The sequence below is a fragment of the Sceloporus undulatus genome, chromosome 1 (genome assembly GCF_019175285.1).
Source record: "Sceloporus undulatus isolate JIND9_A2432 ecotype Alabama chromosome 1, SceUnd_v1.1, whole genome shotgun sequence".
Lineage (NCBI taxonomy): Eukaryota > Metazoa > Chordata > Lepidosauria > Squamata > Phrynosomatidae > Sceloporus > Sceloporus undulatus.
Genome location: NC_056522.1, coordinates 77521932 through 77543846, shown reverse-complemented (window position 1 = coordinate 77543846; position 21915 = coordinate 77521932). Strand labels below are relative to the sequence as shown.

At 35.2% G+C, this 21915-nt stretch overlaps 1 protein-coding gene across 9 annotated transcripts in view; it reads left to right on the top strand.

The window, feature by feature from the left end:
• The window catches only part of QKI (QKI, KH domain containing RNA binding), a 194712-nt gene that overhangs the window by 160139 nt on the left and 12658 nt on the right, over window positions 1-21915 (top strand). The window contains exons 6-9 of one of the 9 annotated variants that reach the window (XM_042474563.1): window positions 2075-2098; window positions 2411-2683; window positions 6902-6976; window positions 11372-21452. In XM_042474563.1, coding sequence (XP_042330497.1) covers window positions 2075-2098; window positions 2411-2683; window positions 6902-6976; window positions 11372-11388 — 389 coding nt within the window. In that variant the 3' untranslated portion in view covers window positions 11389-21452. Of the gene's footprint in view, window positions 1-2074; window positions 2099-2386; window positions 2684-6145; window positions 7165-11371; window positions 21453-21915 lie in introns of those variants that run through there. The other 8 variants (XR_006104603.1, XM_042474572.1, XM_042474580.1 and 5 more) reach the window with 8 other exon arrangements.

The following is a 21915-nucleotide window of genomic DNA, read 5'->3' as shown; positions in this document are numbered from 1 at the left end:
ATGCAGGAACTCTCCATCAAAGCATCCCCATTGACATGCTGAAAAAGCTGTATTTTATTCTGTTTGTCTTTTAAAAAAGAGAAAAAACAAGGCTGGAAGGAAGCCTCTTGCCTTTTTGCATCCCAGACCCTTCTCTTTTTTGTTGTTGCAAAAATCCAGAAAAGACTGTTTTTGAAAACATGAGTCCATTCTTAGGAGAAATGTCCAGAGTAGAGTCTGAGTCTCCTTTCTCTGGACTTCTGAAACCTAAATTATTCCAAAACCCAAAACTGACCCTGAGAGCATCTGGCCTGACCCCAACTCAAGGACACCTGGAAATCCTGAAGGTTTAGATCAATTACTGAATTATTGAATTATACAAGGAATAGTGGTCTCAGGGTTTTGCTGACAGCTCAGTGTACAGAAGCACAACATTATTTTTAAAATACTGTGCATTAAATTACCTTCAGTCTATGTCTATGAGATGCATATGAGACATACATGGATCCCATCTCCCATTATATCCCATTAGACATATATAAATATACCAGACTCTGAAAAACTCCAAAATCCAAAATACATCTAGTCCTCAGCATTTTGGGTAAAGGATGTTGTTGTTGTTGTTGTTGTTGTTATTATTATTATTTTACTATATTGTCACCTTTTCTTTCTTTTATATTTCCTTTTAGAAGCTTCCTTCCTTTTTCTTTCTGCCTTTCTCCCCTTCCTCTTCCTCCCTTTCTTTTCCTTCTTTTCTTCAGTTCTCCCTCCCTATCATTCTTCCTTCCTTTTTTTCCTTCCTTCCCTTCTTCTTCCTACTCTCCTTCTGCAGGAAGGAAGAGACTTTTATTCTGGCAAAAGCACACAGGAGGAAGGGGAGGAGGAGGAGGAGTGGAAGCTGGACGCCGATGGAAACGAAAGGGAAAGAAATCACAGGGAACCCCCCCCCCCTCTCTCTCTCTCTCTGAGCTTGCAACTTTTGTTTTGTCTTTTCCCTTTTCCCTCCGAGTTTTCCGTGGTTTTGATGGAGGGGAGGAGGGGAGAGGAAGGAGCTTGAACGCCCCCAGGGCCTGAAGGGGGGGTCCGGACCCCCCCACCCCGCTACGTCCCTGCATTGGGAGCTCCAGTATACATGTATAACTGTTTAGGGGCAGCTATATTAGCTATATCTTCATCAGGCGAAGATGCTAGAAATCATACAAGAGAAAAAAAGTTGACCGTGTTAGACAAACCTACATTCTACATAACTCTGGGGCCAGTCCAGTTGTTTACACCAAAAACAATTACATTGGCCTTGATTCTCCATTTTAGTCTCTTTGTGTTAGGTTGCATGTGAATGGTATTTGATACATTAACATGCATCTTCTGTTTGATAATGTTGTCGATATATACACAAAGTAGGAATTTCCTTAGTTCTTTGTATCTGGAAACAGGTTAAGAAGTGAGGATATATATTCTGATGGTTGTGAAATATAGCTTAAGTTCTGTTGATTAGTCTATCTGTTTTATAATCCAGTCATGTTGTGTAGTAAGTTTAAATGAGTGTCACTTTTTCCCAATGGTTTAGAAAATACAACCTAAATATGTTGTAATATATTGGGAAGTTGCATTTCACTCTGTTTTAATGAGTCAATAATACTAGCCTTAAACCCTAGGAAATAACAGCAGCTATTTTAGATGATTTTGAAAGCAGTGCGAGCATTATTTTCTAACATTTTGTGCATTTTAATTATGCCTACGTTTTAAGTATGTTTTTCTACTCTATATACAATTGTTTTGTACTTCAGAAAAACTGTTACACAAATATTTTCTAACTATACTGAAGTAGAAGAAATATTGGTGGTATTTTATGGATGTATAACCCCAAGTATTCCATACATTGTTTATACTCCACTGTTCACTGCTTACACCAGAGTGGAAATGGATAGGTTATAACAAATTTAAAAGTCTGCATAATAAATAGAATGTTTATGTGATGCATTGAAACATGTTAATATTGTATATCTAAGCTTCTGTGGACTCTGTAATCTTACTATTTTTAATATTCCATATGCAATTACAACAAAATTTTCTTTGTTTCCTGCATGCCTCTCAGTCTCATGCAGTCTTGAAGGCATAGGTAATGAAAACACATGTGGTCTAAATTGAGCTTTTGTGCTGTGTAACCTGTTTTAGAAATCTACTCTACCATTTTAAATTAGCTTTTATTTTGCATGTTCATATTTAATCACACTGGGAAATGGAAAGCTGTTTGCTTTTGAATGGTGTGCTTTGGCACTGTGTGATCTATGCATGTACTAATGATTTCCTTTTATTTTTCTTCTTTCCTACTTTCTACTTTTTCCATCTTTTCATGTTTTGCACTGCTGTCTCCATACTTCTTTCTAAATTTCTTTGCTTACTGTAGCAGCCCTTGCCTTTTCTCTTGCAGCAACAGCTCAGGCTCCAAGGATTATCACGGGGCCTGCGCCTGTTCTACCGCCAGCTGCCCTGCGTACCCCTACGCCAGCTGGCCCTACCATAATGCCTTTGATCAGACAAATACAGACCGCTGTCATGCCAAATGGAACTCCTCACCCAACTGCTGCAATAGTTCCCCAAGGACCTGAGGCTGGTTTAATTTACACACCTTATGAGTACCCCTACACACTGGCACCTGCTACATCAATTCTTGAGTATCCTATTGAACCCAGTGGTGTATTAGGTAAGTTTCTCACAGATAATTTATTGAATATTAATTTATTAGATGGTATGACCCAAAAGTGACTGTGTTATGACATATAATTCCCTTAACATTGCATTGGGAAGGATGTGTTTTCCTAAAAAGAAAATTATGGTGTATTTATAACACACATAGTGCCTTAAACTAATTTCTTTGGAAATGCTTGTTTGCTATATAGAAGGTTGTTTCTTTGATGAAGATATTATTGAAGCACATTGCCAACTTGATGCATTTTCCTTGGCATCTGTTTCACTGTCTCTTGCTTTTCACATTTTGAAAATACAGGTTGCCCTCCACATTTGTGGCTTTGGCTTTTGATTATTTGCCAGTTTGATTAATATGTTCTCCCTACAAAACTCTAGATCCTCTGACATGACTGTGTGGCCAACTTTCAACAGAAGTTGAGAACACTTTTCTAGGCATTTGTAGGTCCTTGAGCACAATTCTGTGGTCAACCTTTGGTTGATATTGACCATAGAGATGCACTGAAGGACCTAGAGATTCCTAGAGAGGTGTTCTTTGAGGTTAAAAAAAGAAGTTTTTTTAATATATGTTTTTTCTATTTTCATGGGGTCCTATGTCCCTAACTCCAGCCAATGTGGAGGGTCCACTGTATGAGAGAGTATAATACAGAACTGTTTGCAGCTTTATGTGTTTTGAATATAAAAACATATTCATTAATTTAGTGTAGTTATCTCCACAGATATCTGGCCCATAGATATTTTGTATTTCAGTTCCATGAACCCCAGTCAGCAAGTTCATGAGTAACCTGTAGGCCAAAACAGCTAAAGGACTCTACATTGAGGAAAGCTAATTTAGTGTATTAGTATGCTGCAATAATTTTCAAATTCTTTAATGAGGTACACTATGATGCCGTGAGAGGGACTAAAATGTGAAAAAATAAACCACTACAGTATGTTATATGAATCTTCCATTCTGTATTCTTCAGATTAGGGTAGACTCATTCACTCTTCATCAATGGATAGGCATTGATCTCCTGAAAGACACAGGGTACATGTTATGTGGCTTACTGGGACATAACACCAACTGAAAAAAACACAATCTCATTTATGAAACTTCATTGACTGCATACAGTGGGACTCAAGATAGTGTTAACTGGATTGTCCCATAGTTGCAGGAAAGGTAATGCCACTGTATTCTTGGAGTTGGTTTTTGACACCTCCCCTTCCCTGGAAGATTGAAATGCTTATCATTTTTGATACTTCATTTCATTGACCATTATACAAGGGCTAGAATATAGCAACAGTGCCAAAGGTCATAATCTTTCCTACCAATTTGTGTGTGTGTGTGTGTGTGTGTGTGTGTGTGTGTGTATATATATATGTGAGAGAGAGAGACTGAGAGAGGTTATCTTGGTACTGTGTTCTGTTAGGATGTAGCACTTCTCTTTTTAAAGTTTGCTCAGCATTATTTTCTGATCAAATTTAAAAGGATATAATCCAGTCAAAACTATGTGGATGTAAGTCCAGTCGGTTTCATTTAGTGAGAAATATACAGTACTGTACTCCTGTTGCTTATGGTCATTTTCCAATCATTTGGACCAGTGATCACATGAATTTTTTTTAAAATGTTATAGATGATATCTTAAAGTGGGGTTGCTCATTCATTAAATATCTGGAGCACCATTCTCAGATCTGGAAGCTGTTGTAGATAAACGAAAATGTGCCCAAGAACTTGAATATAAGCCAGAAATAAGGTGTGAATTGTAAGATTCAAAACTATACATTTGTATCCATAATTTTTGCTTCCTGTTCTGTGAAAAGATGAGTCAAATATTTCCCCAAATCGCCTCTGCATAGAACTTACTTCATAGCAGACATGTATAAGTTGCACTGGTGAATACTTAATTTACTCTTTCATTGAAGTCAGGGGGACTTAAAGCTTAAACATGATTGCACACCTATGGTATTTTTATCATTGGATAACTGTTTAACACTCTTTTGAAAGAAAAGGAAGAGATTTCATGTGTATATATAGGCCTCATTCCCACTACCTTTTAAACGGGATCGTGAATCGGTTTGAACTGGTTCAAATGACCCTGGTTCCCACTTAATCCAAATCGCTGAAGTGATTCTGAGAGGGGAGCCATGCGCTAGACCCATTTAACCCATGTCTTTTTGATGCTGATTTTTTTTCCACTGATTTTTCAATAAATCAAATCTGCACACGTGTGAACCACATGCGGATCAGAATTTATTTAAATTTGCCCTTTGTCTGGCTGGAGTGGGTCCATTTTGAATCAATTCATGCCTGAATGTGAACCACAAGTGGATTGTTTTGGAGGGAAAAAATGTGATTGGGGCAAATGTAGTGGGAACCAAGCTCCGCTGTCAAATCGATCCATTGATTTGGATCGCACACAGATTTATCTGTAAGTGGGAATGGGGCCATAAGTGCACATTTTCCTGTGGGCCACTGAAAAATACAGTTCATTTTTTCTTTCTCTTTCATTGTTCCATATTGCTTTTATATAACGGATTGCACTATAGTTCTCCACTACATAATTCCTTTTATCTTAAATATCCCTTGTTTTGAATTTATGACAGCTAAAGCATTGTGGGTTTGAGGTTCTAGTACAGTGGTTCTCAACCTTTGATCCTCTAGATTTTTGAGACTTTGACTCCCAGAATTCCTGAACAATGAGCATACTGACTGGGACTTCTGGGAATTGAAGTCCAAAACATCTGGAGGCCCAGAGGTTGAGAACCACTGCTCTAATACAATGACCATTCCTACTGCCCCATATTTTCTCTTCCTTTCCAAGTATATTCTTTCAGGATGCAACTAGTTTGATCTCAAATATCATTACTAGTCGTAGTACACCTTCAGTTACCATTTGGATATTTCTTCACATAATGTCACTATATATAATACTTTATATTCTGATTTATTGCCATCAAAGGATTTCCAAACTCCTCTTCCAAATTATAATATAAGGAAGTGTGTAGAAGTACTTGTTTTAAAGTATGCTATCACCCAGTGAACTTCAGAATAATTAACGAAATCTAAAGATTTGCAGGTGCTACACTATAAACCATTGCTATTAATGTGATGGCCACTCTCTTCATTATTGATTGTATTATTAGAATCAGAACAATGTTTACTATAGAGAAAAGCGTCTGTAGAATGGGAGAAACTGGTTGCTATTGAATTTGGCAAATACACATACTGCTAATAAACTGTGAGCTATTAGTGAAGTGAAGTATATGCCACAGTTAAGTTTTTTTCATTGAAAGACTCATACATTTTATTGGGACATAATGGATATGCATGTAATTACCATTTATACATGGCACAATACTAAGATTATATAAAGTTCCCAGAAGATTGATTTAGGAAAATCGTGTGATAATGTAAGGGAAGATTGACAAGACCATCAGATTTTAATTGACTAACTTTTAATTCCCTTCCTTTTACCTTTAGGTATGGCTTTCCCAACGAAAGGCTAAGAAATTGGAGAATGGTCTTATCTGAACTCTCATCAAAGCTGACTTTAACAAATGCTTAGTTTTCAACAGCCTTGAAAAAATGTAGCCTAGCAGTCAGTGACTTACTTGCACTTTTTGCACATAGAAATAAAAATGCTATTAATTAGTTATATAGCCTGTGCTATGACAAACTAGTTGTGATACATGAGTGTATGGTAGTATACTGACTGCTATGTATTCTGTACTATTTGCTTTACTAATCACCTAATTCATTGCAGTTCACAGTTATTGACTTAGTTTTAAACCAGTCTGTAGGCTTGAGGAATTGCTTCAAAACCTTTTTAGAGGATAAAAACTGGAAGTTGTTTTAAACTAGCAAAGAACCTTCAGTATTAAAAATGGCATTATTTAAGATAGTCCTGCTGCAAGAAAGGCACTTCAGTGAATATGTGACTAGTAAAGCTCAATTGTATTGGGGGTCTAATAGATTTCATGAAATACTGTAATCAAGTTTGTAACTGAATTGTTGATGCAGGTTAAGGCCCAGATGTTTAAATTAAATGCAATATTAATTTGTGCATATATACTCCATATAGTAAGGTTAAAAGATTGAAACTACTGTGCCTTAACTTGTTGCTTTGTTTAAATGATTTTTTAAAAGAAGGTGATCATTTAAACTCCATTTTGATAAGCCTGCTGTTAATGTTTTTCAAATGTTTTCTAACTGTCTTGGTAATTGCAATTTAACTAGGTGCGGTGGCTACTAAAGTTCGAAGGCACGATATGCGTGTCCATCCTTACCAAAGGATTGTGACCGCAGACAGAGGTTAGTTTAGTTCTGCAGTTCTTGCTTATAAGACATGATTTGAGTGTACCTGAAATTTGCAACACCACAGCTGGTTAACCAAATACTGTTTTGACCATTCTGTTGTTGTTTTACATTAAATTGAAGTGATAGTAATATCTTTTTCAAGAGGTTTAATATTGCAGACTACTGTACCCTTTCTAGATAGCTGATATATATATATATATATATATATATATATATATATATATATATGTTGTATTCATTATAAAATGCTATAACTTGTCCCCTTCGTAAGCACTATGTATGATTTAATTCAAATAGGACTTAAGTTTTAGTGTTGCATAAATAGTTGGTCCTCGTTGTGATTTATTATTATTATTATTAAATGGCGCTATCAGATTGGTGTTGCAAAATAAAATGAATGGATTGGTGCTTAAAGAGATAGAAGTAAATGCTTGCTGTATATTTCAGGAGAAAGTTGAAGATTTCGTTTCCTCTCTGTTGATAGTTATTCTACTACAATTTGATTAAATACCTGAGAAAATTTCCCTCTAAACTTAGAAGAGAACATTAAAAGACATACATCAAATGTTTGCTAGTGTTGGTGTTGGTAAACATAGCTTTTTGTATCACCTTTTGTCAAAAGTGAATCTTTAGTTTTCTCATTTGCTGCTAAAATTTGTTTTCTGAACCTGTTGTGATGTGGTTAAAATGATTCAAAATGTATTTAGAATCTGTTTGGTTTGACTATTGAATGGAAAATAAATCTTCATTTTCTCCTTAATATGAAATGTAATTTACAATCCTCATAAAATCATGAGCCTTTTAATTATTTAACTTTCTTCTGAAAAATAAGCTCTCGGTTTATTGACATTGAGTACACTGCTGGAAGTTGTGTGCCTATGTTTCCTAAGGAGAATTTATGCTAATTGTGGTAGTTAAATTGTATTTGTGGTTTGACAGGTAACTGTACTATATGTTCCCATATAAGTGTTCTTCCTCAACTTCACAGGGCTGTTGTGGGGATTATTTATATAGTTCTAAAATGCAAATCATATTGGAGTGGCCAAATTATAACTCTTGAATTTTTCTTTAGCTTTTATTTTTTTGCACTAAAGGTAATACAGATAGTGTGTGTGTGTGTGTGTGTGTGTAATCCTAAACTAAGACCTAGGATATTATATATCACCTCAGAATCCTTTCTGTTTGTTGGCTTAACCCTTGGACCTCACTCTTAAAAACATTCCAAACCAGTGGTACCCTTAAATAAGGTAGATTCTGGAGAATTTCTAAAATACCACAGTATAATCTTGAATATGATTATCCTGAAAAAAATAATGCATATGTTGAGTCATAGTCAAGATTGTTAATTTACTTTAGTACTTTCCCTTACATTCCTCCTACATGTAAGTGAGCAAAATTGTGCTTTCGTCCCTTCATCCATCTTGGATAGCTACATGTGAATGTATTTGATGTGAAAATCTGAGTGCATGTCAGCTCACATCACATCATTTGATTTCCATATTTTGGGGATTATGCCCATTTTGGATATCTAGTGGTAATGTGCCAGTTGGGATGAGAAGAAACAATTTCGCATTCTGCTTGTTGAAAAGAGAACATAGTGGAGAGTATTGTCAAAACTGGACCTCAAACTCTTCTTGTTGGAATTTGGAGTTGGATAGTTCTGACAACTGTGTTAACAGAAGCTGGTTATTCTCAGTTTTTGGCAGGCATTATGAGCTGTTTTGTTGGGTTGCATTTTTGCTTCAGATAACTTATGGTAGTACCATCAAAGTTCATAGTTTTCTGTACTTTGAGTATATGCAGCATTTGCAATTGTTTTTACTGGAGGAGGTCCCAAGGTGCCACACATTTGTATATAATACGGTTGGCCTTTAAAAAAAGCATCTATGCACATTTTTGTGGATGGTGCTTTATGTGATGTGTGTGAGCATTGTAGATAATTTTACAAAGCTCTAAACTATCCCCTTTATGTTACTTTTGAGTAGAAGGTGGTATTGCAGTAGCAGGGGCTATAGCAATTTCTCCCATCAGTAAGATTCTTATACACATTTATTGGTTTTCAATTCAGGTTTTATTTAATTCTTTGGCTGAGAACCAGCTTCTAACCCAAAAGAAATTGCAATTTTATACCCTGTTGTTCAAAAGTTAATGAAGAATTTTTATTTATACCTACAGTAGCTTTGCCATATATTAATGTGAGTTAAAATACAATGTCAGTAAACCGAATTGCTGTTTTTTATAAGAAAAAGCTGTGAGCAGATAATAAGGTAAATGTGTATTCAGTGGCTCTATGATTAATTTCCCCCCAAATTACATTATCATTTAGTTATATTCTGTCATTGAGCAAGCTTTTATTCTTACTGTTAGCTTATGCGTAAGCATTGCATTTAAAGCAAGACCTCCTTATATGTCAGTATTTACTCTCTCAGTTTTAAACAGAAGACTTCAGCAATATTTAATTTCTGTTAAAGTTAAGGCCCCGCTATATAAATAATACGCAACTGAATTTGATTAATGTAACAGGGAAGACTGACTGGTCTAATTGAAATAAACTGTAAATGGTGTTGCAAAGTTGACAAACCTGTGTCTACTGTAGAAGGCCAGGAGCTTGGCAGAGGTTGTATCACAGGTGTACTGGTATCTTAAGATAGCTTACATTGATTTAAAATACCACAAAAAATGGCAACGCTAAGACCATAACAGAATGTTGTTGTTTTTCCTCAAAGCCAATTGTCACATAATTTATATTTAAAATTTATAATACCATTTTAATCAAAATTGTTGTAAGTACCAAGAACGCTTTAAGATTTCAAATATCTAGTATACATTTTAAGGTGGCAAACTGATGCCACATTAAATATTTATTTTAAAAATTTAAGTTTTTTTTTACTTTTTCTACAGTGTTTTAATTTATACCCCACTTTTCAGAAATGTTTTTTAAAAATAATTAAATCAGGGAACACGAGGTCTCATTTAAGTTACAGCAGTAATGTTTAGTGTTCATGAACTGTAGCCTAAAATGATAGGCCATAGAAACAATGTAACATGTGAAGGTAAATTCAACCCATGATGTAGATCATTTAAAAGTGTGCTATCTGTGAACGTTGCACCTACTGAGTTTCATTTTAAGAAATGGCACAAATCTGACTTTGCACTGAATGCCTTTCTCACTTTCATCTCCTCTGCTTTAGTCAATGGCAACAGTACAAATGTTCTTATCAAACCTCAGAATTTGTTAGAGATGATAAAGCTGTTGAATGAGTCTTAAAATTTGTACTACTGTAAAGTGGACCAAGTTGTTGAAGGAGAATGTGAGAGTGAGTCATTACAGAAGGAACAGCTCAAGAACATTGGGAATGATAACTTTCCACTTGAGAACTTTTTTTATGTTTTACTGTAATTTTTTTGTGTGTTTTGGAAAAGAAAATAGTATTTACAGGTGGCTTCTTTTAAAATATAAAAATATAAAGCAGGAATGTATATGAAATGTCAGAATTTATTGTATTTGCAGAGTATTAGCTTTGGAAAAAAAGAGCTGTTTGTAGTTTTTAAAATGCCTTATTAGTATCAATTAGATTTCTTCTATTTTTGATGTAACTAGAGCATTTTAAGTATAGAATTTTAAATGGCAGGACTTTTACAGTGTTTACATACAAGTGCATTTTCTTAGTGTCCTATATGTGTAAAATAGCATTCTCAACAGGAAAAGGCTGATTATAGAACATTTGGCCTTTTCCTGATTCCCATGATGATGCCTACATTTCTAGACTTCAATTTAGTATTGCTTTGTATCATGAAGCCAAGAAATCCAGTATTGTTTGTAAATAGAATCATTGAAAAGCAATAAAAGTTTATTGAACAAAAAAACCTTGTTTGGCCCATAGTTTGTGAAACCAAATTGTGATAAATTGAATTCCTTAGATTCATTTCTTTTAACAATCAGTTATTAATAATCACATTCATCATTACTAGTTGCTTTGATGCTTGCACATGGGAGAATACTAATGCTTAATAGCAGTCAGATACTGATAACAGTGCACTGACTGTTCTAAATTCTTTTAGCAAGTTCCAGAAACTGTTCATTGTTTTTTTCCCCTTTCATCGACTGCTACTAACCATTAGTTGTTATATTTTTATTTCTATTTTTCCTTGTTAACCAGTTTTGTGGGAGTGGGCTTTTCCTTCGTATGTTCAAATCATGATGCGAGTCTGTCATGATTTTTATTGCATTCTGTAGATGGTGTCAAGCAGTATGTCAGAATTAAACATGCTTGTTTTTATTAGCTGTGATTAGTTTTCATGTTGTCATTAAGCCGTCACTAGCTGAAACTAATCTCTTCTCTATCTTTCTTTCTTTTTTTGTTTTGTTTTTTGTTTCTAACCACCCAGCCGCCACCGGCAACTAACCTATGACCTTCTGACCTCTGAACTCTTCACCCAATGATGACCTGACCATGCCTGCCTGCTGATCAGTTAACTGGTAATCGCCTTTGCTTGCCTGTCTTCAGTGCAGCGAGCTGAGGCACTTGTCCGTTCGTCTTACCATCTAACTAAACAAAAACAAAACAAAAAGACAAAGAATTTGTTGTCCTCCAACTCAGCTTTTTTTCCCTGTTTGGGTGAAAGTGGTTCTAGAACCTGCACTGAATTGTAGTAAAGCAATAAGGTCCAATTCATCCCTCCGCACTGATCATCTTTTAGTGTCCCACCCTAAACGAATGGTAAGAAGGGCCTCACGTAAGAGACGGAGGCAGATGTCCCTTAACTCCCTGATAACAGAGGCAGTTACTGTGAGACTTCTAGGAATCTTTTTCTTCTCATAAAGAAGTCAAAGCTCTCTTTGAATGTACTGTGTGATGATGCATCATGCATGAACCTTTGGTCAGGGATGTCATTGGTGAAGGGATTCCTAAAAGTAATCAAAATTTGACATGCAGTTTAGTCACTACCAATGCCCTCAAAGGGCAGAAGATGCAGCCTTTTTTATATTACCTGCCAAATTGGGTGTTTTTAAGAGAAAAAAAGTGCCATGAAAGATAGGTTACTGAATTTTTGAACTACATCAATGCATAAACAAAACAGCAACACTATTCAACCTAATTCTGAAATACAGTTCCTTTTACTGTTCATAAACTTCCTTAAAAGATTACACAAGTACAAGGTACATGCATTATGTGTCACATTACTGGGCAAACTGTTCAAATATTTTTTTAACCTCCCTGTATAGAGAAAATTCATAAGGATGTAAAAGCCATGCTTGCCTATTTGCTGTATACATGTAATGAAATTGTAGATAAAGTGTAGTGCATTGAAACAAATTGAAAAAAAAAGTAGATACTTTTACTATACAAGGGTGCTGGTGCAGAAAAAAATATATATTTTTGGAAATGTAGCATTTTATACTTTCAAGTGTTATAAAAAAGAAAAAAGAACAAAGAAACCCTTTATTTCATTAAATGATTTTTTCTGGTGGTTGTCGAGAAACAAAAGACCAAAAGAGCCTTTTTGTCTTTATTTTTTATTTTTTAAGTATTGGAATAAGTATAAAGAAAAGAAAGTGCCTTATTTTCTTCATGATCATTTAGTCAGATGTCTTGTATAATCAGCTCCTCCCTCAGACAGCAAGTTAATGCATGCCACTCAGTCGCCCAGTATGTGAAAAGAAGCTGTGAGGAATGTCAAATGAGTTGACCTTTTAAATTACCTGGTTTTTGCCATAGCATGATGCAACTTGGGAAGATCCTAAACTGTGAAATAAAATTGTTCCACCATCAGCCAACCACACTATTTTTGTATCATGTTCCCCTCTTCAGTTGTAGACAGTATATTTTTATAGTACTTGCTCAGCCTTAAACCAAAGGGTTCTAAGATGCAGTCTCATTCTTTACATTTAAGTATTAGATTTTAGTATTTATACAGTAGCAAGTGTTTTATTTCCCTCCCCCTCTCATAAGGGTGGGTTGTATTTGTGTCTGTTTGAAGTAGATGCAGGGACATACAACACAACTTAAACTTGCTACAAGATGATTTTGTTCACAACTAAAGTCAGCGCTCAGACAGCCAATTTTTTAGCACATTTATAAGTTTCTATATGTTTCATCTGTTGTGCTGAATAAGGTATGCAGTGCATATTTCTCATCAAACCCATACTTGATGAATGTTAACTGCTGGTTGTGCATTACTAAAAAGGAAGAAGTATTAATTATCTTCAGAGTCCAACTGTGTTTCATTTTGACTTAGAAAAGGTTTACATAGCTGGGCTACTGATGATAAACACTTTACGCACAAAGGTGAGGTATGAAAATAATGAGCAAGTAGTCAAATGCTAATGGGTGTGAACCAGATTTGGCAAAGATCAGGTGATAATTTGCCCCCTCCATTGTGTCAACTTATTCTCCTAAAAACCTTCACAGCTTCCAAAGCAAAGGTCAATAGTAAGTTAGGTAAGAGGGCTTCTTTTTAAAGCACCTGCATGGTGACTTTGTCAACATTGTCTCACCTGGAAACAAGTATCAGTTTATTTACTATGCAATAAACATTCATCCTTTTGTATTCAGCTAGCTTTTCTTTTATCCTGCCACTGGCTTTGTCTTCCTGTTACACATGATTTTTTGTTTGTTTGTTTTTGGTTTGACTTTCAGTATATGCTGTGCCATTTTGATTTTTGTTTGGTTGATTAAAATTGCGACACTCAAAATATTTTGGAGAGAGAATTGCTAAAACATTACCAGTATTTGATCCAGTTTCATCTCAACTATGATAAACCTGGACATTTTTAGATCTGATCAAAGGTCTCTTCTTGGGAGAAGTGTGACTTGTAAAAGTAATGTTTGCTCTGAAAAAAGTTTGAAGACTTAGTTGACAACATTTTGGATCAACTTAAAAGCATGACTTTTGAAATCTCTGAATGCCTTGGTTCTCAGTATTATCATTCTTTATTGAATTTTTCTTCATTAAAATATGTAGTTTAAGTCTTTTTTCTGACAGTATTATGTAATTTTTTTAGAGTGGGTATATGGGAGTGTCGCTTGTATGTAACCGTACAGATGACATGTATTTGTCTATTCCTTTATCTTAGTTTGATGCTATGTATGTACCATAACCAACCTATTGCCTATGAGAAACATGTAAGATAATGTATTTACAGCCATTGTTACAAGTTTATAATGTATTTTTCTATCTTGTTTTATATGTATGTTATATAACATTCAGAAGAATTTTTTTCCTGATTGAGAAAAGGATACAAAAATGCAAAACCCACAATTTTGATAACTGAGAATTGCCAATTGTTTTGCAGTACTTTATTATTATATTGGGAGTGTTGTCTTTCTTGGGCTTTTAGTTAGCTACTGAATTGAATACATTAGACATATTTGGATTTTAGTTGGGTTTTTACATAGCTTGCATTTTAATTCTTTGGTTCTTTGCTGTTTCTATTAACCCATAGCATTATTTTAATAAATGTTATAATACCAACCTACTAACTATGGACTATGTCAGTTTATTAACCATTACATGTTTAATTAAAAGAAACAAGGAAAGACAGAAGAATGTAAAGTCTTGAGTACTTGGACTAACACTGAAGAACGTGACCACAGATAACACAGCGTGACTTGTTTTATGTTGTTTGTTTGGCTGACATTCTGCACACTACTATTAAACTGGCTTTGGTCATTCTGGCCTCTCATGTCGTGGGTATATGCCAGTAGAGTTGGGAACAAGTAGAACTATTGGAGGCATTCTTCTTTTAGTGTCTTGCCACTTGCCTTTCAGCGACTGCATTACTAATTCCACATTTTCTTCTCTGAAATAATCTCTGTCAGCTCACAGCAAAAGGGCAAAGATACCAGTATACTGGTAAATCATGTGGAGTGCCCAGAAAAACCAGTTTGATTCTTTGTTGAGCCATTTTGAAGTTAACCAATTTATATAATTTGAAATGTTCTGAATAAAGGGACATTTTGCCATGCTAGTATGTAACAGCCCCTGTATGCTACATACTTCTGATTGTACCTTAAACCAAAATATCATTAACTTAGCAATAGTGTTTCCTCAGTACATAACCTTAAATTATTTTCATTGTATTTCTAAAGATATTCAAGTTGCAGTCCTTAAAGTACATTAAACTCAGGTACTTGCACTGACTTTAAGCAGATTGCTAGGATCTACTGTAATGTTTCAACACCATGTTGCTCAGAGGAATCCAAAACTGTATAAACTCAAAAGGGATCATTTTTAACAATTGTAAAAAGTACATCAGCTCTCAAGTATCCTAAAATTATTTGATAAGCTTATCCTCATGGGTGACTGTAACTGCCAAGCACAGCAGTTTATACTGTAGTAAATTTCTATAAACTTTGTTTTATAAGAAAACATATGTTAAAACATGTTTCTGTAGCCTATTCATCTATTTCCAATTAGCACTGTGTTGTACATTTATGACAGAGCTTTATCAATCAAGATGAACGTTTGTTTGAATTCTACTCCTTTCCATTACAGAAGACGAAGAAGCCAGGACATTATATTTTAAGAATGAAAAAATATTGTGGATATATTATATACAGTAACTGAACATAGAAGGTTCCCACCCACCCCTTTTACTTTGCTTTTTTATTTTACTTTTAAAAAGTGTGTTCCCTAAACTCTCCATTTCGGTTTTCTCCCCACAAATTGACATTTTGGTCCCTCTGCAGGTTTATTGTTGTGTGCCTTCAAGTTGTTTGCAACTTAAAGTGAGCGTAAGGCTAACCTATCATGAGGTTTTCTTGGTAGGCTTTGGTCAGAAGGGGTTACATTTGCCTCCTGAGGATGGGAGAGTGTGACTTGTCCAATGTCACCCACTGGGTTTCCATGACCCAGCAGATATTCAAACCCTGGTCTCTAGAGTTGTAGTCTAATACTCAAACCACTACAGCATGCTGGCTCCTCCGGGGGTATGGGGAGGTAATTTTGCCATTCACTTGTTTTAGGCCTAGAAGAATACATTACTCACTCTTTCTGTAAAATATGTGTTTAATTTTTTTGTTTTTTATTTATACCACATAAACACAAATGTAAAATTCACCGTCTATCAGGTGTATGGGCTAGGGAAAAAGTTATACATTATATCTATACACTCAGGTTCTTTACCAACTATAGATAACATAACAAAAATTACTGAAATACCAAGTTCAGGCATACTTGAGCTTTCAGATGATCCCTAATATTATCAACGAGCCCCCTTAAATTTTGCTTAATTGCAGTCAACATAGAATGTGAGTAGTTTTTATAGCTGCAATTTCTGATTTACTTTAGTATTGTTAATACATTATAGTCAAGAAGCTTTTCAAGTGAATGAATGTTAAAAAAAGTTTCAGTATGTCTAAAGTCCAAAAATGTATATACATTTGACATGGTGACCACCACTGATGTAATTTTATAGGATATTGTTAGGACTTTTCAGTAGTCACCTGTTTCTTAACAAAGATCAAGAAACCAAAACTTGCTGTGAACTAGCACATAGCACTTAGGTGTACAAAGAGGAAGAGGCATATTTGATTTCAAGAGCAGCAGTTTGTGCCTAATGGGGTGCCAGTTGGTAGGCCCTTCTAATTTGGAAAGACCTGTCCTGCAGACCAGGAGAAAAGCTCCAGGACAGCACTCCACTCATTATTTAAGATCCCATCTGTGTAGATTCTTAAGCTGGTACCTTAGCAACATATTTAATGTAAGATGGTAGTTGAGTTGAAAGTTTCATATGAAGACGGGATTCAGTCTTTTGTCCACGATCAGGAAGCAAGCCCAACTGAATATGTGTAAAACTGTAGTTTTTGTTACATTTTTAAGAACGTTGATTCAGTTTAGAAGCCTATTTCTCTCCTTTTGGAGAGAAAACTGTTTCTTTTCATCTTGGTTTAAAACTATTTTTGACTATTTATGAACATTGTAACCAATATGTTACAAAACAATAATAAAATAAAACTATTAAAAGAAATAACTGATCAAGGCACCATGTATCAAAACAAAGATGGATGGTTAGCTCTTCGATTCATAAAAGCTGGTTTCTAATGGAGGCTTTTTGGTGTAGTAAGGTAAACAATTTATTCCCTCTTGCCCTGCAGTTCCAGTTAATGACATTCACAGTCTTCTCAGGAAAAAGTGTGGAAAGTAGTACTGGGACTGCAGGCAGAAGGGAAAACGTGCTACAATTTCTGCCCTGACCCCTTCCTCCCAAACCACCTCACCTAACCGGTAAGGCTTAGCAACCTTGGTAGAAAATCTCATTTACCCTGATAGAAATTATTTTCAAATGTAAAACTTGAAAGTCTATAAATCTTTTTTCCAAAATAAAAAAGTTAATTATATTTGAGCTATGATTTTCTAGTTAAAATGGATTGTATAATAATGTAGTTTACCGTAATGTAGTAAAATTTAAACACCAGATCTTTAAGTGAAGCAGTAGCCACTCTTTTTAAAAATAACAACCATATATCTATTTTCAGATGACAATGTTCAATGTATGGGTGGGAGGTGGGGAGAGGAACCTCTGAAGTAATTTCTGTTGGGAATACAAATATAAAGTCATTTAGTGAAAACATGATGCAGGCATGCGGTGGTTTAGTAGTTAGGACACCAATTCTGATGGTCAGAGGGTTGGTAGTTCAAGGCCCTATTGATGGTGTGAACTCCTGTCACTAGTCCCAGCTTCTGCCAACATAGCAGTTCGAAAGCATGCAAATACATGTAGATAAATAGGTACCACTTCTCATTGGGAAGGTACAGCATTCAGTGCACTCATGGTGGCCATAAGACCACCAGAGCAGTCCTTGGACAGTTCTGGCTCTTTGGCTTAGTAATGATGATGAGCACCACCCCCTACAGTTGGACATAACTAGAAATTCATGTCAAAGGACTACCCTTACCTTTACCTTTAGTGAAAACATGCCAGTTACTTGCTACTCCATGTGCATATTGACACAGGTTTCTAAAATAATAAACTGCATAGGATAAAGATAGGTCCCCAGTTTAAAAATAAATTTGGGATACATATTATATATTCTACTTGGGTTCTTTTATATAGAATATGTACAGAGTTGTCAGTACAATGTTTTATGTAATAATCAATGTTGAATCAAACTGGTTACAGAAGAACAGTGCTTCTAGTTCTTTTTACACTGCCAGCTCACTAACTCCAGGTGTAAAAATCCTACCTTGAAATGGTTGTTTGAGAAGCAGAAGATGTTTTATTTGTGGTAATCACTATTTGATGCCAGTTATGTTGGTGGTTGACTACTAGAAATTATCAAAAATTATTTCCAGCACAGAGCTTTGCTTCTTGGAGAACTAATAATTAGTGAAGACATTTTTAAAAAGATATATACATATCCTTTTGGGTTGTATTGTGCAAAAATGTTTGAATCATTTTTCTCTGTTTGTGCAACACTGTGTATATTAGGAAAAATGAGTGTTGCCCAGACATGTAAATAAAAAAAAATCACACCTGTAAATTATGTGCAATAAAAACTGGAAGAATTACATGTGTTTTATCCTCGAAAGCCAAGTGACAGCTTAAAGGGCTGCCATTACTTTTATATTTAAAAAAGTCAAATTTTATTCTGTATCTAAATGTATGGCAGAATAAAGAATGTACATTTCACACTCTTTAACTGTCATTAATGATTTTATAAACTTGAAGGGTTCTAAATTTCTGTATCTAGTCATTTAATCCACTTTCATTTAGTATGTCTGTTCAAAGGCATATGTCAGAATTGAGAAAACAGAAACGTGTATATGAACAAAAAAGAGTTGATTTAGAAATACTGCTGAAAATTAAAATAAGAAAAGATGTGTGAGGCCCAGCATCAAGGAGAATACTTGTGTTTTTACATATTGGGCAGGATAAATTAGTGTACTTACTTTGTAGGCCACTAAACCATCATACTGAATGCTACTTACTAAAAGTACCAAAAACTCCACAATTCCCTCACTCTATGACATACAATATGACAGATTTTCTTATTTTCTTGGCAGTGAAACTGATGTATGTGTGTATACACCCATGCACAGCAGAATATACTTGAACCTCTTTCAGCCTCAAGATGACATTCTTAAAATGAATTATTGGCTTTTTATATCCTTAGTTACTTGTGTTTCCTTTACTTGTTTGCGTTTCCTTTACTGTACACCTTGTTTTCCTAGGTTCTACTCTCCAGATTTGCATTATTTCTCTGATGTCCTCTCGTGCTCTATTGCTTGGTTGCTTATTTCTAACTGACACTATTTTAGTATTCTCAAACCCATTCATTTTCTGAGTCTTGCTCTGTACCTTTTCCCTTGCCATAGATATTTTATCAACTGCCAATGTGATTAGTTAACATTAACTGGAATCAGTTCTGCTCTCTGTGATAGTGCCCTGAATGCCTGGTAGCTTGCTAGACATTGCCCACTTGCAATAAGCTGCATCCCTGAAACAATAAAGGGATGCAGAGGCAAACAATCCCATAGGGATCTTCAAACTCCCTGTGACCACCTCAAGTGTATAACCTTTAGCAAATGTGTCAGAGAAAATCTATTATCCCAATAAGTTCAGTCATTGCAGTGCATATATTAACCACTGTATTTTCCTGTTCATGCTTATTTTGGCCAACTTTCTGTTCCCACAGCCTTATCTAAGCATCTTAGATCATGCACTGGGCCAGAACTGGTTTAGCTGGTTGTTATTTTCTTCAGTCTGTCCAATCTGTCCTGCCCATCATAATACTGGGTCATAAGTTTTGATAATTTAAAGAATTACGTTTTTATTCATTTCTGAATCTTGATTTGTTGAGCTGCTGATTTTATAATATATTTGGTATGGACACTTAATGAGTCTGCTTTTATTGTACGTGAGCAGTGTCAGCAGTTATGTGCACTGAGTATATCAACCAATGACTTGATAATACACATGCAATCCAAACACCGAAAAAATAGGGATAAATGCAGTGTTCTCTGTAATCATAAGTAATACCATGTTACAAAAACTTTTTAAGTTTTACCTTTGCTACAATAAAATTAGAACGTACGTACGTGTGTGTGTGTGTGTGTGTGTGTGTGTGTGACAGCAGGCCTTGCCTGATCAAGGCACCATATATTACTTGCAATATAGATAATAAAATAATTGGTTGCTGTTATTTTGTTGTTCTTTCTGGCTTACAGCAACCCTAATGCAACCAATAATAATAATAATAATAATAATAATAATAATAATAATAATAATATTTTCTTGGAAAGACGGTGTTCAGCTGGGGGTTGCCTTTGATTTCCTCTGAGGCTGAGGGAGTGTGATTTGCCCAAGGTCACCCAATAGGATTTGAACCCTGGTCTCCAAATTCATATTTCAACACTCAAACCACTCCACTACAGTAAAGTGATACAGAGTCAAAATCAGTTCATGGCTTCTTGATTTGAATTTAGCATTCTGATTTCCAATGGCTTCTCCTACTGGGCTGTAATGTGATACTGAGAGCGTGGTGGTGAGCTAAGTGTCAGATAAAATTGTGGCTTCTTTCCCCTTGCTCTTTTAAGACCACAAATGGTGAAGCATTGAAATTCTGTCTCCACCACACACACCTGCATGCCTTCCTATAACACTAGGTAACATGGTTATAGCAAATGGATGTTAGGGGTCCTTTGCCCTCTCTGAAACAGTTCTGTGGTGGATATTTGGAAAGGAATGGTTTGTGAAACATCCATAGCAGCGAGTTTGTATAGCCTATTGTGAACTATTAAATTAGTTTAGATTCTGTGACTAGAAGACAAATAATAGAATTTTGCTCCCAATTCAGCTGAATCCTATATTCTGAACTGGGTCAATTTCTATCAGTGTCAGATCAAATCAGATTGGCCCAATTTGGCTTCAGAGCAGAACAGCATAATGTGAAATCATCTGGGTCTCTCCATACATCAACAGATTAAAAATAAGTGGGGAAAAGCCACAGTAAATCTCTAAAGTGACTGTATAAGGAAAGCACCAAGTGATATGATGTGGAGGGGACAAGAATGGGACTTTTTTATTAACAGATCTAACAATACAGTCTGGAACAAGAATTTCACCAACATTCCCCAATCACGGTGGTTATAGAGGGGGGTTTTGTCAGATTATCCAAGTTATCTAAAGTATCTCCTGCATCTTTTTGTTAAATTTAGATGTTAGTAGCAGAATATTGAAAGAGGGTTTAGAGTTGACAGTTAATTGCTTTTCAAGTTTGGTCTCACAGTTGTCTTTTTTTTTAATTTTTCAACTTTTAGTCTTGCTTAATCCTCTATTTGGCTTCCTTGGTAATTTGTATAGTAATCTGTTCATGACTGTATTATATTACAGTTAATGGAATTTATCCCTCCCAAAGTGGTCTCTAGTTGTTATGATGTGTCAGATTTCCTTTCTCAGTGTGACTCATTTACACTCCCCCCTGCAAAAATGAATAAATAAATAAATAAAAATCCTTTTATCTTATATTTCTGTCTTTCTCTGTTCAATTTTGGTTTGCCAGTAATCACATTTATAAAATTCATAAGCTACATATTATTTTTGCATATTTAATTCATTTGCTTTGTGAAGAAAAGCAAAACAAATGTTATTGCACATTTCTTTAAGCAGACCACTAAACCTATTATGTCCTAATTATTTCAACTTCAAAACTGTCTAAAATTTTTTGACAGCTACTGAATTTTGTTGCATCTGATCCATTAGCTTATTGAATCTTCGCACACAGTTTTTATAGTAATAGAAATAAATCTCCTTTACCCCAAGGAAGACAGGCACAGGCTTTGGATGCTAACTGTGTGAATAATTCTGGTTCTGTTAAGAAGGCTCCATTTGAACTTAAAGATCAGAGTCAGGTAGGAGCCAGTGGCAATGCCATGACAGAGGAAGCGTTGAGGTGGAAAACGATCAGTTTTCAGTCCCTACAGAAAAG